Below are 14,251 nucleotides of genomic sequence, written 5' to 3'. Positions count from 1 at the left end.
TCCCTCCCCCTTCATCTCCCTCCCTCCTACCTGCCCCCATCTCTCCTCCCACCCCATCCCTCCCCCTTCATCTCCCTCCCTCCTACCTGCCCCCATCTCCCCTCCCCCCCCCCCCTCCCTCCCAGTTCATCATCCTACCTGCAACAGGAACACAGGGAGATAGAGAGGCAGAGGGAGAGCAGAGGAAGAGGAGGCAGAGGTAGAGGAGGCAGAGCAGAGGTAGAGAGAAAGCAGAGGGAGAGGAGGCAGAGGGAGAGCATAGGTAGAGGAGGCAGAGGAGGCAGAGGAGGCAGAGCAGAGGTAGAGAGAAAGCAGAGGTAGCCGAGGCAGAGGAAGAGCAGAGGTAGAGGAAGCAGAGGAGGCAGAGGAAGAGGAGGCAGAGGGAGAGCATAGGTAGAGGAGGCAGAGGAAGAGCAGAGGTAGAGTAGGCAGAGGAAGAGCAGAGGTAGAGGAGGCAGTGGTAGATTATCTGTGTGTTTCAGGGCGGACAGTGATTTGTCTTCTCACTGTATAATTACAGAATGATTGACTGCTGGCTTGCTGGCTGCTCTCCCCCCTTCTCTCTGTGCACACACACACAAAGTCACAAAGCACACCATGCTATGAAGTCATTCCAACAAACCACAGGAAGTAAAACTCAATGCTCACAATTATATATCAATAGCAACATGCGTTTCCCATCACTGATGTCATTCATGTGTGAAATAGGTGTCACACTGTAAGAGCTGTCTTTCCTCAAGCTGATATGTACACAGCTAACACCTCCATCTCCTGGTCACACTGACTATCTAATAAGTTGATGTGTTCTGTCTGCTACATGTGTTGTGTGAATAAAGTTTGATTTGATTGAATTATGTGACTGATCCGGGGGAAGGTCGGGGGGCCGGGGGGGGGGGGGGGGGTCGGGGGGCCTGGGAGGCTGAAGCAGTTTGTACTTCTTGAACACTTTGCTGTCTCAGGGTCAGGTCAGAGGTCATGAGCAGAGTTCTGGGTAGCAGCCTGATTTACCAGTTAGATCCTCCTTCTGAACTTTCTATACAAGCTGTTTCAACGTCGCTTTGCGTCCAAGTGTCTGCTAGCTGAATGAAATGATCAGCTGATCAGTTACTGTAGCTCACCCTCACTTAGGATTTCATAATGTTTAATTTAAATTATCAATAACGCCCGCACGATGCTAAATTAATCCCGTTTTTGTAATGTAGGAAAGCCCTCACAGAGACAAACAGACATGTTACCGTCATGGAGAATATCCAAACCAAACCATTCTCAAATAGATCATTGAAAAACGTCAGAAGAAAATAATCAAATTTAGAGCTTAAAATGTCTCAGTCCAACCAGAGTGTTCTTACTTCAGAGTCCATGACATGGTTTAATAGTCGCATATAATTCATAAAACGTCCCTGAAGGCTTGTCTAATCTTCTCTTTTTTCCTGCTTAATAGGAGATAATACAAGTGTGTGCCCTGATAAATCAATACGCAACAGCAGCTTTAGCTTTAATAATTAATACTGACGGTGACGATGACAGTGACGATGGAAATAGATTAGTGATTTGGCAGCACAGGTCTCCCCTTCCTTTCCTTCCTTCTCCTCCTCCTCTCTTCCTTTAGTCTCTATCTCCTTCTCCTCTCTCCCTCTTCTCTCCTCTCCCTCCCCCTCTCCTCTCTCCCTCCCCTCTCCTCTCCCCCTCTCCTCTCCCTCTTCCTTTAGTCTGCTCTCTCCCTCTCCTCTCTTCCAAGGCCCAGTTGCACCCCATTTCCGCATTCCAACTAGCTAATCAAATTTTTTCAACAGTGTTAATTCTTTGAGTAAAGCCTGTTATCTCATCACAGCGCCTCCATGGGATTTGACTGCAGCCTGACATCTGTATTCATTTACCTCGAAATTAGTCTTGACACATATTTAATGAAAAAACACTTAGAACAGTGGAGATTAGAAGTCATGCCAAATATTTCATCTATTTCGTTTTGGTTACATTTTTGGATGTGTGGATTAATCACATTCTCTCTGAAATTTGTCATCCTTTCTATACTGCAGAACGTATCATATCTACAAGGTACTGTACGTCATCTTGATGTTTGTCATATAGAAGGTATGAGTCTTATTGGTTCACATCTATTACCAGTCACAAACCAAACACTGCATCAAGTGTTTAGAAGGTAATCCCGGCTGAACACTGGGAATATGAGCACGACATGCCACTTCAAGTAGGTGAAGTGGCGGTGTCTAACTCACAAAACCATGTGACCTGTACACCATACCAAAACAGGAAGTGAGGAGAGCAGGCAGGAAGTGAACCCATGCTAACCCTCACCAGCTAAAAAATAAGAATGGTGTTATTACTGCTTATCGACAACCATCTAACTTTCCACACTCTCCACCCACCCCTCCCCTTCTCCCCTCACAGTACAAGTGCTGATAATTCTGTTTGAAAAAATACAGATGAAAGCATTCATGGATGAAACAACCTAGGATCTAATCTTACCCCTCTCCTCCGCTCCTCATCACTCAGTCTTTAAGCTTCCAGTACACCTCCTCTGCAAGAGGAGCAGGAATGAAACTATTCAGGGGAGGGGGGGAGAAAAAGAGGGGGGGAGGAGTGGGAAGGGAGGTGTGTGGTGTGTGTATGCTGTGTGTATGTATGTGTGGTATGTAAAGGAAACATCCAGTCTTCTTATAAAGCCAGCTCGCCTCTTTTCTCACACACACATATCCACCACACACATACACAGCTCAGCCTGCGACATGTTTAACAGCTGCTTGTCAATCCGGAGGGTCTTCATTAACCTCTGGAGAAAGGCGGGGGGGGGGGGGGCGTCCAGGGGAGAGAGCACAGGCCACCAAGCAATCACAGACCTCATTATGCACATCCAAAAGACCCCGGCCAGCTGAAATAGAGAGAGGGGATGGAGAAAGGAGGGAATGCCAAGACAGGTGAGAGATATTTAATGGAGGAGGCAGGGATGCTCAGAGAAACCAGAGGAGAAAAGACATGAGCAGGATGACACTGGACTAGGGTAAAGAAGGAATGTGATAGAGAGAAGAGGAGAAAAAGATGAGGAAAGGAGGATAAAGGGAAGGATAAAGGGAAGAGGAGAAAGGGAAGAGAAAGGTGAGGATAGGTGCATCGCAGCCACATCCCACTGTACAGGTGTGTGCGCGCATGTGTGCGTGTGAATGTATGTGTGTGTGTGCGGCTGGCCTCCCCAGCTCATATGTATGGAAACACAGGGTGTGTGTGTGTGTGTCCACAGGGTGTGTGTGTGTGTGTGTCCATAGGGGGTGTGTGTGTGTGTCCACAGGGGGTCAGGATGATGGAGGTGATCCAGGGGCCTGCGGTGCTGGGCCAGGTCTGAAGGTCCTGATTTAGGAGAGAGGCTAATTTCTTCCACTTGGCCGAGCAAAGAGGTGAATAATTGTGCCTCCTGGGCTTGTCTGGAGGAGAGGCAGAGCAGAAGAAGTGTGTGGGGGGGGGGGGGGGGAGGAGGGAGGGGAGGAGATGTCGGGTGAGGGGTGCAAAGCAACAGAAGTGACACAGCTGGCATGGTAAGCCTTTGTATTCATTAAAAAAAAAAAATGCCTTCCAGAAATTCATGTTTTGGATACAAATATTTTGTTTTGATGACAATGTGATATGGCATTCAGTCTGTTCAGACTGATAAGAGGGTGAATTGTTAGTGCAGCCAGTGACAGGGATACAGTGACATACAGTGAACATGAGTTACTATAGTAAGACAAGAGTTACATTTTAGTGTAGTCAGAGTTAAACCTGCATGTGTGAGGGTGAGGAAGACGACAGTCAGACAGATATTTAAGATGTTGCAGGCTATGGAACGCATGTGACCAACTCAGGTGTAATTGTACTCACCTTGTTCACTGCTAAGATTAGAGAAAGAAGAGATGAGGAGGGTCTGGGAGAGGAGAAGGAAGGAGAGGAGAGGAAAAAAGGAGGAGGGGGGAGAGAGTAGTGGTAAGGAGGGGGGGGGGGTAGTGGAGAATCTGAATTTAGAGAAAAACAATTATGAGTGTCCTCAGCTCTCTCCTCCCTCTCTCTCCTCTCCCTCCTCTCCTCTCCCTCTCCCCCTCTCTCTCTCCTCTCCCTCTCTCTCTCCCTCCCTCTTTCCCTCCCTCTCTCTCTCCCTCCCTCTCTCTCCTCTCTATCATCTCCCTCTCTCTCCTCTCCCTCTCTCCTCTCCCTCCCTCTTTCTCCTCTCCCTCTCTCTCCTCTCCCTCCCTCTCTCTCCTCTCCCTCCCTCTCTCTCCTCTCCCTCCCTCCCTCTCCCTCTCTCTCCTCTCCCTCTCTCTCCCCTCCCTCTCTCTCCCTCCCTCTCTCTCCTCTCCCTCTCTCTCCTCTCCCTCTCATCTCCCTCTCTATCCTCAGTCACACATCTGAGCCTGTCTTCTCTTCTCGCTCTCCCCACTCTTTGCCTTTTCCAATTATAAAGGTGTGATCGTATCTTTACAGTATACATTATTCTAGTGTAGAGGGAAGCTTGTAGTCCTGAACAATACAAAATAAAGCATCTTCTTTGTTTGGTTGGTAAAATGCAGCAACAGAGTTTAATTATCATATGTAAAGAACCATTCTGATGCTGCAACAACAGACTTAATCAAATAAGAATTATGCAACTTTCTATTTCCTGATGTGTGTCCTGAGGTGAACAGATGTCTTCAGGTTAAACACACCAGAGCCTCGTACAACCACTGACGCAACACTGACCCCTGCTGGTGGAGACTGGCAGTTTTAAAACCCATCTGAGATTTATGAAAATCACTGTGGGAGATCACCTCAGAGAGACAGGATATCACCTCAGAGAGACAGGAGATCACCTCAGAGAGACAGGAGATCACCTCAGAGAGACAGGAGATCACCTCAGAGAGACAGGAGATCACCTCAGAGAGACAGGAGATCACCTCAGAGAGACAGGAGATCCCCTCAGAGAGACAGGAGATCACCTCAGAGAGACCTCAGAGATCACCTCAGAGAGACAGGAGATCACCTCAGAGAGACAGGAGATCACCTCAGAGAGACAGGAGATCACCTCAGAGAGACAGGAGATCACCTCAGAGAGACAGGAGATCCCCTCAGAGAGACAGGAGATCACCTCAGAGAGACCTCAGAGATCACCTCAGCTACGAGACCTCATGAGCAAGCAAGCTACCGTTTCACAAAATGTCTATCTGCCTTTATTGCAAATGTCTTTAAGGCAATCAAGCCCACAGATTCAGTCCAGTCACCCCAGACAGCAGGCCAGGCATCCAGGATGAGGCATTTCACTTTCAAATATATGAATAATCCTGTTCAGGAAGACAGGAACGTTGACAAGTTTCAAGTTTAAACTGAGACCAGCTCGTGTGGTCCTGATGTTGGAGTCTGACAGGAGTACAGCCTTGTGTCAGACGAACATCCTCCCAGTACCACGTCCTGTAATATATATAAATGGTAGGAACTAAAAGCTAGATCAATCCTTACGCACAGAGAAGTGCATCGGAACATGGTATGATTTCACCCGATATTCTAACCCTGTAATTGATACCACATAACATAAGAATCATTGACAATTGTTGTTGTTCAAGATAATTAAAGTCCACAAGTGTTCATGTGAGGAAGCTTGTCAGAGCAGCTGGCCTGAGGAGGACGTCAGGGGACGACCAGCGGGCCTGGTCCAGTCAGGGGACGACCAGCGGGCCTGGTTCAGTCAGGGGACGACCAGCGGGCCTGGTCCAGTCAGGGGACGACCAGCGGGCCTGGTCCAGTCAGGGGGCAGACCAGCGGGCCTGGTCCAGTCAGGGGGCAGACCAGCGGGCCTGGTCCAGTCAGGGGGCAGACCAGCGGGCCTGGTCCAGTCAGGGGACGACCAGTGGGCCTGGTCCAGTCAGGGGGCAGAGTCTGGTCCAGTCCCACAGTGTAGGTCTTTAGGCCTACAGGCAGGCCTTTGGTCTCCTCCACTGTTTCCTCTGTGTGTGTGTGTGTGTGTGTGTGTGTGTGTGTGTGTGTGTGTGTGTGTGTGTGTGTGAGAGAGAGAGAGCACAGCCTCAGGACATGACCCCGAACACAGGGTTGTGACGACAGATGCTGGGCCCAACCTCCTCGTAGTCCTTCTTGGTGTGACACACCTGGTAGAACTCCGGCTGAGGACCAAAGAGGAGAGAAGTTAGGAGGAGAGAGAGGAGGAGAGAGGTTAGGGCTAGTGAGAGGAGAGAGGTTAGGGCTAGTGAGAGGAGAGAGGTTAGGGCTAGTGAGAGGAGAGAGGTTAGGGCTAGTGAGAGGAGAGAGGTTAGGGCTACTGAGAGGAGAGAGGTTAGGGCTAGTGAGAGGAGAGAGGTTAGGGCTAGTGAGAGGAGAGAGGAGAGAGGTTAGGGCTAGTGAGAGGAGAGAGGTTAGGGCTAGTGAGAGGAGAGAGGTTAGGGCTAGTGAGAGGAGAGAGGTTAGGGCTAGTGAGAGAGGAGAGAGGTTAGGGCTAGTGAGAGGAGGAGGAGAGAGGTTAGGGCTAGTGAGAGGAGGAGGAGAGAGGTTAGGGTTAATGAGAAAGAATGTCAGCTGTGTTAAGGGTGGGGATAGGGTTAGGGTGTGTTAAGGGTTAGGGTGTGTTAAGGGTTAGGGTGTGTTAAGGGTTAGGGTGTGTTAAGGGTTAGGGTGTGTTAAGGGTTAGGGTGTGTTAAGGGTTAGGGTGTGTTAAGGGTTAGGGTGTGTTAAGGGTTAGGGTGTGTTAGGGTGGGGATACTCACTGTGGAGGCTAGCATGGATCCTCCAAACCAGACTGCGTATCTCTGCATATGGTGAGTGATGACTTGCACATCTATGGGCTTGGGCTGCCATAACACAGGAAACACACATAGTACATACCTCTATAGGGTTAGAGACATACCAGTCCTCTATACAGGACTCAGTCCCTTCCCTCCTCTTCAGGTTGCCTGCCTTTCCTCCCTTTCCCCCTCCTTCCTCCTCCCCTTCTCCTCCATTTCCCCCTCCTTCCTCCTCCCCTTCTCCTCCATTTCCCCCTCCTTCCTCCTCCCCTTCTCCTCCATTTCCCCCTCCTTCCTTTTCTCCTTCTCCTCCCTTTCCCCCTCTTTCCTCCTCCCCCCTCCTTCCTTTCCACCTCCTTCCTCCTCCCCCTCTCCTCCTTTTCCCCCTCCCCCCTCCCCACCCCCTTCCTCCTCCCCTCTCCTCCCCCTCCCCACCCCCTTCCTCCTCCCCCTCTCCTCCCTTTCCCCCTCCCCACCTCCTTCCTCTCCTTCTCCTCCCTTTCCACCTCCTTCCTCCTCCCCCTCTCCTCCCTTTCCCCCTCACCCCTCCCCACCCCCTTCCTCCTCCCCCTCTCCTCCCTTTCCCCCTCTTCACCTCCTTCCTCCTCTCATTCTCCTCCCTTTCCCCCTCCTTCCTCCTCCCCTTCTCATCCATTTCCCCCTCCTTCCTCCTCCTCCATTTCCCCCTCCTTACTCCTCTCCTTCTCCTCCCTTTCCCCCTCCTTCCTCCTCCCCCCCTCCTCCCTCCCCACCTCCTTCCTCCTCCCCCCCTCCCCCCTCCCCACCTCCTTCCTCCTCCCCCTCTCCTCCCTTTCCCCCTCCCCACCTCCTTCCTCCTCCCCCCCTCCTCCCTCCTCACCTCCTTCCCCTCCCCACCTCCTTCCTCCTCCCCTGTCCTCCCCCTCCTCACCTTCAGCGTTCCTCCGCTCAGCTCCTCACTGATCTTCAGTCTTCCGTCCACGCTCCTCTTCAGGTCCCTCTGCAGTCGCCGGCCGAAGTCTCGAAACATGGTGGATCCTCCTGACAGGACCACGTTCTGAACACACAGCCCAACACGACCTTAGTGACCTTGCCAAGACCTGCAGTCACATCCTCTAACCACTGAGCTCCCTCAGGTGCACAGGTGCGTTACCTTGTACAGGGGGCGCCGCACATCGATGGGGCAGTTCTGGATGACCTCGTCCACCACCTCAGAGATGGGCTGGGTGAAGTCAGGGTTAGCAAACTGTGGAGAGGTTAAAGGTCACTGTTACAAACCCACAGGCCAGGACATTGAGGATGAAACCTAACCACTACTGGAGGGAGCATCGAGCACACACACCCCCCAGCTGTGTGATGTCTGGGAGGTGTGCGGGGTGACTGATGCTACCTCAGGGTGGAAGAAGATCTCCGGTCCCAGGAAGCGCTCGTATCCCACGTCGATGGTGAACTCCTTCTTGCTGATGGCGTTGATGCCGGTGTACTGCTTGATCCACTTGGAGCCGTCCGTGTCGTACTTGCTGAACTCCTTCACCAGGTCCGGACACACGTAGCTGTACCGCTCCTGGAGACGACCACAACTACATCACAACCTGGACCAACCCTAACACAAACACAACCTGTACCAACCCTAACACAACCACAACCTGTACCAACCCTAACACAACCACAACCTGTACCAACCCTAACACAACCTGTACTGACTCAAACCAACCAACCACAAATCAAGACAGATACAGGCAGACAGACAGATACAGGCAAACAGATAGAGGCAGACGGATACAGACAGACAGACAGATACAGGCAGACAGTCAGATACAGGCAGACAGTCAGATACAGGCAAACAGATAGAGGCAGACGGATACAGACAGACAGACAGATACAGGCAGACAGTCAGATACAGGCAGACAGTCAGATACAGGCAGACAGACAGATACAGGCAGACGGATACAGACAGATACAGGCAAACAGATAGAGGCAGGCAGATAGATACAGGCAGACAGACAGATACAGGAAGACAGACAGACACAGGCAGATGGATAAAGGCAGACGGATACAGACAGATACAGGCAGACAGATACAGGCAGACGGATACAGACAGACAGACAGATACAGGCAGACAGTCAGATACAGGCAGACAGTCAGATACAGGCAGACAGACAGATACAGGCAGACGGATACAGACAGATACAGGCAAACAGATAGAGGCAGGCAGACAGATACAGGCAGACAGACAGATACAGGAAGACAGACAGACACAGGCAGATGGATAAAGGCAGATACAGCCAGACAGACAGATACAGGCAGGCAGACGGATACAGACAGATACAGGCAGACAGTCAGATACAGGCAGACAGTCAGATACAGGCAGACAGATACAGGCAGACAGACAGATACAGGCAGACAGACAGATACAGGCAGACAGATACAGGCAGGCAGACAGACAGATACAGGCAGACAGACAGATACAGGCAGACATACAGATACAGGCAGACAGACAGATACAGGCAGACAGACAGATACAGGCAGACATACAGATACAGGCAGACAGACAGATACAGGCAGACAGACAGATACAGGCAGACAGACAGATACAGGCAGACGGATACAGACAGATACAGGCAAACAGATAGAGGCAGGCAGACAGATACAGGCAGACAGACAGATACAGGAAGACAGACAGACACAGGCAGATGGATAAAGGCAGATACAGCCAGACAGACAGATACAGGCAGGCAGACGGATACAGACAGATACAGGCAGACAGTCAGATACAGGCAGACAGTCAGATACAGGCAGACAGATACAGGCAGACAGACAGATACAGGCAGACAGACAGATACAGGCAGACAGATACAGGCAGGCAGACAGACAGATACAGGCAGACAGACAGATACAGGCAGACATACAGATACAGGCAGACAGACAGATACAGGCAGACAGACAGATACAGGCAGACATACAGATACAGGCAGACAGACAGATACAGGCAGACAGACAGATACAGGCAGACAGATACAGGCAGACAGACAGATACAGGCAGACAGATACAGGCAGACAGACAGATACAGGCAGACAGACAGATACAGGCAGACAGACAGATACAGACAGACCCTTTACCTTGACTGCCTTGGCCGTCTCCAGGGACTGCTCCGGGGGGATTCCCACCTCCCGCTCCCTCAGCAGCTGCTGGGTGAAGTAGGTGATGTCACGCCCGGCGATGGGGATGTGCTTTATGCAGCTGCCAATCACGTAGCCCTCTGCCTGGCAACCACACGTTACATTCTCAATATCCACAAACACACATCTGGGATGCAGTGTGCTAGCTAGGGAACGGGCTTCAAACACATCTTGACTGCATGATTCAGCTTAGCACAGGGATGAGGTGACTGAGTGTGTGTGGGGGGGGGGATCCAGCCTACCACAGGGATGACGTGAGTGACTCCGTCCCCGCTGTCGATGACGGTGCCTGTTAGGGTCCTCTCCCCCACCTGTCTGGACGTCCAGGATGCAGCCAGAGCCAGAACTGCCTGGGGGGGAGTTACACACACACACACAACTTCACAGAGCTGGGACACACACACACAACCTCACAGAGCTGGGACACACACACACAACCTCACAGAGCTGGGACACACACACACAACCTCACAGAGCTGGGACACACACACACAACTTCACAGAGCTGGGACACACACACACAACCTCACAGAGCTGGGACACACACAGCCTTCCAATGCTAGTGTGTGAACAGCAGAGCATCCAGTGATGTGAGACACTCCTTTGTGTGCAGACTCACCTGCACAGCGATGTACAGCCCCGGCACGTTGAACGACTCAAACATGATCTCTGCTGTGTACTCTCTGTTCTCAGGGCTGTTTAACGGAGGCTCCGTCTGGGGAGGGCAATACACATCACCACCCAGTACACCCTGCCTTCCACATCACCTCCCAGTACACCCTGCCTTCCACATCACCTCCCAGTACACCCTGCCTTCCACATCACCTCCCAGTACACCCTGCCTTCCACATCACCACCCAGTACACCCTGCCTTCCACATCACCTCCCAGTACACCCTGCCTTCCACATCACCACCCAGTACACCCTGCCTTCCACATCACCTCCCAGTACACCCTGCCTTCCACATCACCACCCAGTACACCCTGCCTTCCACATCACCTCCCAGTACACCCTGCCTTCCACATCACCTCCCAGTACACCCTGCCTTCCACATCACCTCCCAGTACACCCTGCCTTCCACATCACCTCCCAGTACACCCTGCCTTCCACATCACCTCCCAGTTCACCCTGCCTTCCACATCACCTCCCAGTACACCCTGCCTTCCACATCAGCCTTCCATCCACTACTCTGCCTTCGAGAACAGCATCCTGCTTGTGTATTTAGCACATGCTTGTGTGTGTGGTGGCTGTGCAGCGCCTCACCAGCAGGAAGTAGTGGTCTTCTGGCTCCGCTCGCAAGTACTTGAAGATGACTTGCTCCATGAACCTCTCCATCAGGTCCCAGTCCTCCACGATGCCGTGACGAATGGGCCACTGGTACACACACACACACACACGGTCCCAGGTTCAAATTCCCCCCTCTACATCACAGGATAAAAGCTAAGCGAACATGAGTATTATGATGCTGATACCAGGTTATATCCTGAGCACCTTAGTGGCGTATGAAGGTTTGTCAACGGCCTCGTCTCCAATGAAGAAGTCGAGATCATCAACTCCTTTCATCATCCTGCGCTGCGCCTGGTCTCCCACTTTTGCTGACTCCTTGATGGCGATACCTGACATTCAGGAGCAAAGACAACACATTTACACTTATTCATTTAGCAGACGCGTTTATCCAAAGCGACTTCCAAGGGTCACTGATCATAACAACGAGATAGCCCCAAACATTGAGGGTAGCCAAAACATGAGCATACATTGTGAAAAAAGAAAAAAAAAGTGCCAAAGGGAAGAATCATAAGAGCATGTAGTTAAACAGGTTACAATTAAACAACACTCAAAAAGTGCAAGAATGTACCTGTAGAAAAGCAATCAACAGTAAAATATTTCACAGCGAGTACAATGATTTCAAATTAGTTATTTCTTGAGAGTGGGGAGACAGTCAGTGGCCCTGATGGAGGTGGGGAGCTGATTCCACCATTGGGGGGCCAGACAGGAGAAGAGCTTGTGTTGGGACCGGGCAGTCTTGAGCGGTGGGACCACCAGGCGGTTGTCAGAAGAAGCACCGTAGGTGGCGGGTGGGGGTGTGGCTGGAGGAGAGACTTGATGTAGTCGGGTGCAGTCCCGTTCACCGCTCGGATGGTCAGTAACAGGGTCTTGAATCTGATACGGGCTGTGATGGGAAGCCAGTGGAGGGAGATGAGGTAACATGGGAGTGTCTGGGTAGATTGAAGACCAGACGGGCTGCCGCGTTCTGAATCCTCTGGAGAGGGTGGGTTGCACATGCTGGGAGACCGGCGGGCAGCAAGTTGCAGTCGTCTGAACTTTGAGAGGACAAGTGCTTGGACTAGTAGCTGGGTGGAGTGCTCAGACAGGTATCTCCTGATCTTCCGGATGTGGCACATGGTCATATATGCTTACAGCCTGGTTCTCACTAACAAGAGACTGATCCTACACTTCACCCATCAACTACTGCAGTAAACACACCAGCAGCTCAGAGATCACTTGATCAGGGTTATTGACAGAAGGTGATTTGTGTTGCACATGGAGGGATCTAGACCAGATTCACTTACATGAAGGCACAATGAACTGGGGCTCCGTGTTTCCTGCATAGCCAAGCTTTGTGTACCTACAGGAAACAAAAACATTTTGTGATTGTAATGATAACATCCCTCGTATATTGACTAGCTAGGACTATAACTTTCAGACAAATACTCAAAGCTTACGTAGGATTTAAAAGATGAAATACAGTCCAAATGCTAAATAACTAGGATTAGAACCATCTATTGCCTTACACGCAAGTTAAGATTTCCTGTCTTATTGAGTTAACTAGCCGTGTTCGTCTAATATGTTGTGCTACTATGTTTCCTATAACTTGGTGACTGGATACATCACATCAGCACACATTCCAACAGCTACCGTTTGAAAGCACCCAGGTGACAAGCTATGCAACGTAGATTAATGTTTCTCAAGTTATAAGTAACTAGCTAGTTAGCTAGAGGAGGAAGGGTGGCTAACATAAGGTTAGCTACAGTAGCTAGCTCTGCCACTTCTGCTGCCAAAGCGGGCTGGACTACTGAAGTCTAAACGAGGAAGACGGACTGAACGAGAAAATAGCTACTTACCCTGTACCGCAGTCAACCACACATGCCGGTAACCGCCCAGCCATGTTTAGTTTCCTTAACGGCAAAATAAATTGAAATTGTGTATTTATATATGGATATATATTTTATAAAATAGTTTAGTTTGTTTAAGGGAAAGGGCTTCCACACTGTAACTCGCTAGATGCTGAATGAATCCTGTCAGAGAAGAGTTTCGCAATCATGGTTCAGGTTGCCAGGTTTGTGAACGCCCATCCCCCACTCAGGTGGCTTTCACGATAGGTGTTTGAACGACGTCACGTCATTGCAATTCTGTGGCACGAAATACAAACGAAGGGCAGAAGGGATTTTCTACATTAGAAACACTATCACAAACTCAAAATGTCTAAGTTATGCGTCGTTTATGGTTGCTCAAGGAGTTTATTGTGTAGGGAGTCAGATGGCTGAGCGGTTAGGGAATTGGGCTATTAATCAGAAGGTTTTCAGTTCAATTCCAAATGTGTCCAAATGACGTTGTGTCCTTGGGCGAGGCACTTGACCCTACTTGCCTCAGGGGACTGTCCCTGTACTGACTGTAAATTGCTCTGGATTAGATAGCGTCTGCTAAATGACTAAATGTAAATGTATACCAAAAGGTGTTGTTCATAAACATGAAAATGCAAGAAATTGACAGTCAGAATGTCGAATACGCCCAGATAGAAAAGGCCTCTAGTGTTTGGGTGTGCCAGGTTCCACAGCTGTGTGTCTTATAGACCGTCCTAGCATGGACCACTGCACCACACTACCCTGCTGTTCGAAGGAGAAGCAGAGTAAAGAGCTGAAGCAGAAGCAAAAGCAAGAGTTATTGAAGAGGAAACAGAAACAAAATTAGGATAAAGCAACAAAGAGCTTGAAACCACTGTCAAGATATGATGTAGTGAGAATGCATGGAACAGAAAAGCACCAGTCCTGCAGGAAATAAGCCCAAGTTCATCCACTGTAAGGATTGAAGATGGACAAATCCTCAAAATAAATCGACGCAGCCTTCTGAGAACTCAGGAAATCTTGCAAGAAGATGAACGTGGACAACCAGATGATAACTACCCTACAGCAGAATCTGCACCTCACTGAGGTCCCATCAGGTCCTGTACCAGCAGATACAGGGACAGTTTTTACCCACATGCCATCAGGATGCTGAACTGTCCTGGAAAAAAAAAATCTCCCCATTTTCTCCATCCTCCAGTATTTAATTCATTTATTCTCTAAGTT

The 14,251-nt window shown here is 50.2% G+C and overlaps 1 protein-coding gene across 3 annotated transcripts; it reads right to left on the bottom strand.

Moving 5' to 3' along the window:
• Window positions 1–5,163: 5,163 nt before the first annotated feature.
• LOC146260586 (actin-related protein 3-like) lies at window positions 5,164–13,253 on the bottom strand. 3 transcript variants are annotated; one of them, XR_014724762.1, is made up of 13 exons: window positions 13,028–13,253; window positions 12,476–12,531; window positions 11,397–11,521; window positions 11,169–11,279; window positions 10,525–10,620; window positions 10,148–10,255; window positions 9,846–9,989; window positions 8,116–8,289; window positions 7,879–7,971; window positions 7,657–7,782; window positions 6,729–6,812; window positions 5,748–6,131; window positions 5,164–5,689 (listed from the first exon to the last, which is right to left on the bottom strand). XR_014724762.1 is itself a non-coding variant. In XM_084668098.1 (12 exons), exons 1-12 carry the CDS (start codon window positions 13,069–13,071, stop codon window positions 6,036–6,038), a joined length of 1,257 nt encoding a protein of 418 aa, XP_084524224.1. In that variant the 5' UTR covers window positions 13,072–13,253; the 3' UTR covers window positions 5,164–6,035. The 3 variants fall into 3 exon arrangements, 1 of the variants encoding a protein (XP_084524224.1); XR_014724763.1 differs by having other exon boundaries at window positions 5,164–5,777; window positions 5,867–6,131; XM_084668098.1 differs by having other exon boundaries at window positions 5,164–6,131.
• Between the last annotated feature and the right edge of the window lie 998 nt (window positions 13,254–14,251).

Source organism: Hypomesus nipponensis, chromosome 12 (assembly GCF_054491055.1).
Source record: "Hypomesus nipponensis isolate SF chromosome 12, ASM5449105v1, whole genome shotgun sequence".
NCBI lineage: Eukaryota > Metazoa > Chordata > Actinopteri > Osmeriformes > Osmeridae > Hypomesus > Hypomesus nipponensis.
This window is presented reverse-complemented; position numbering and strand designations above follow the sequence as displayed.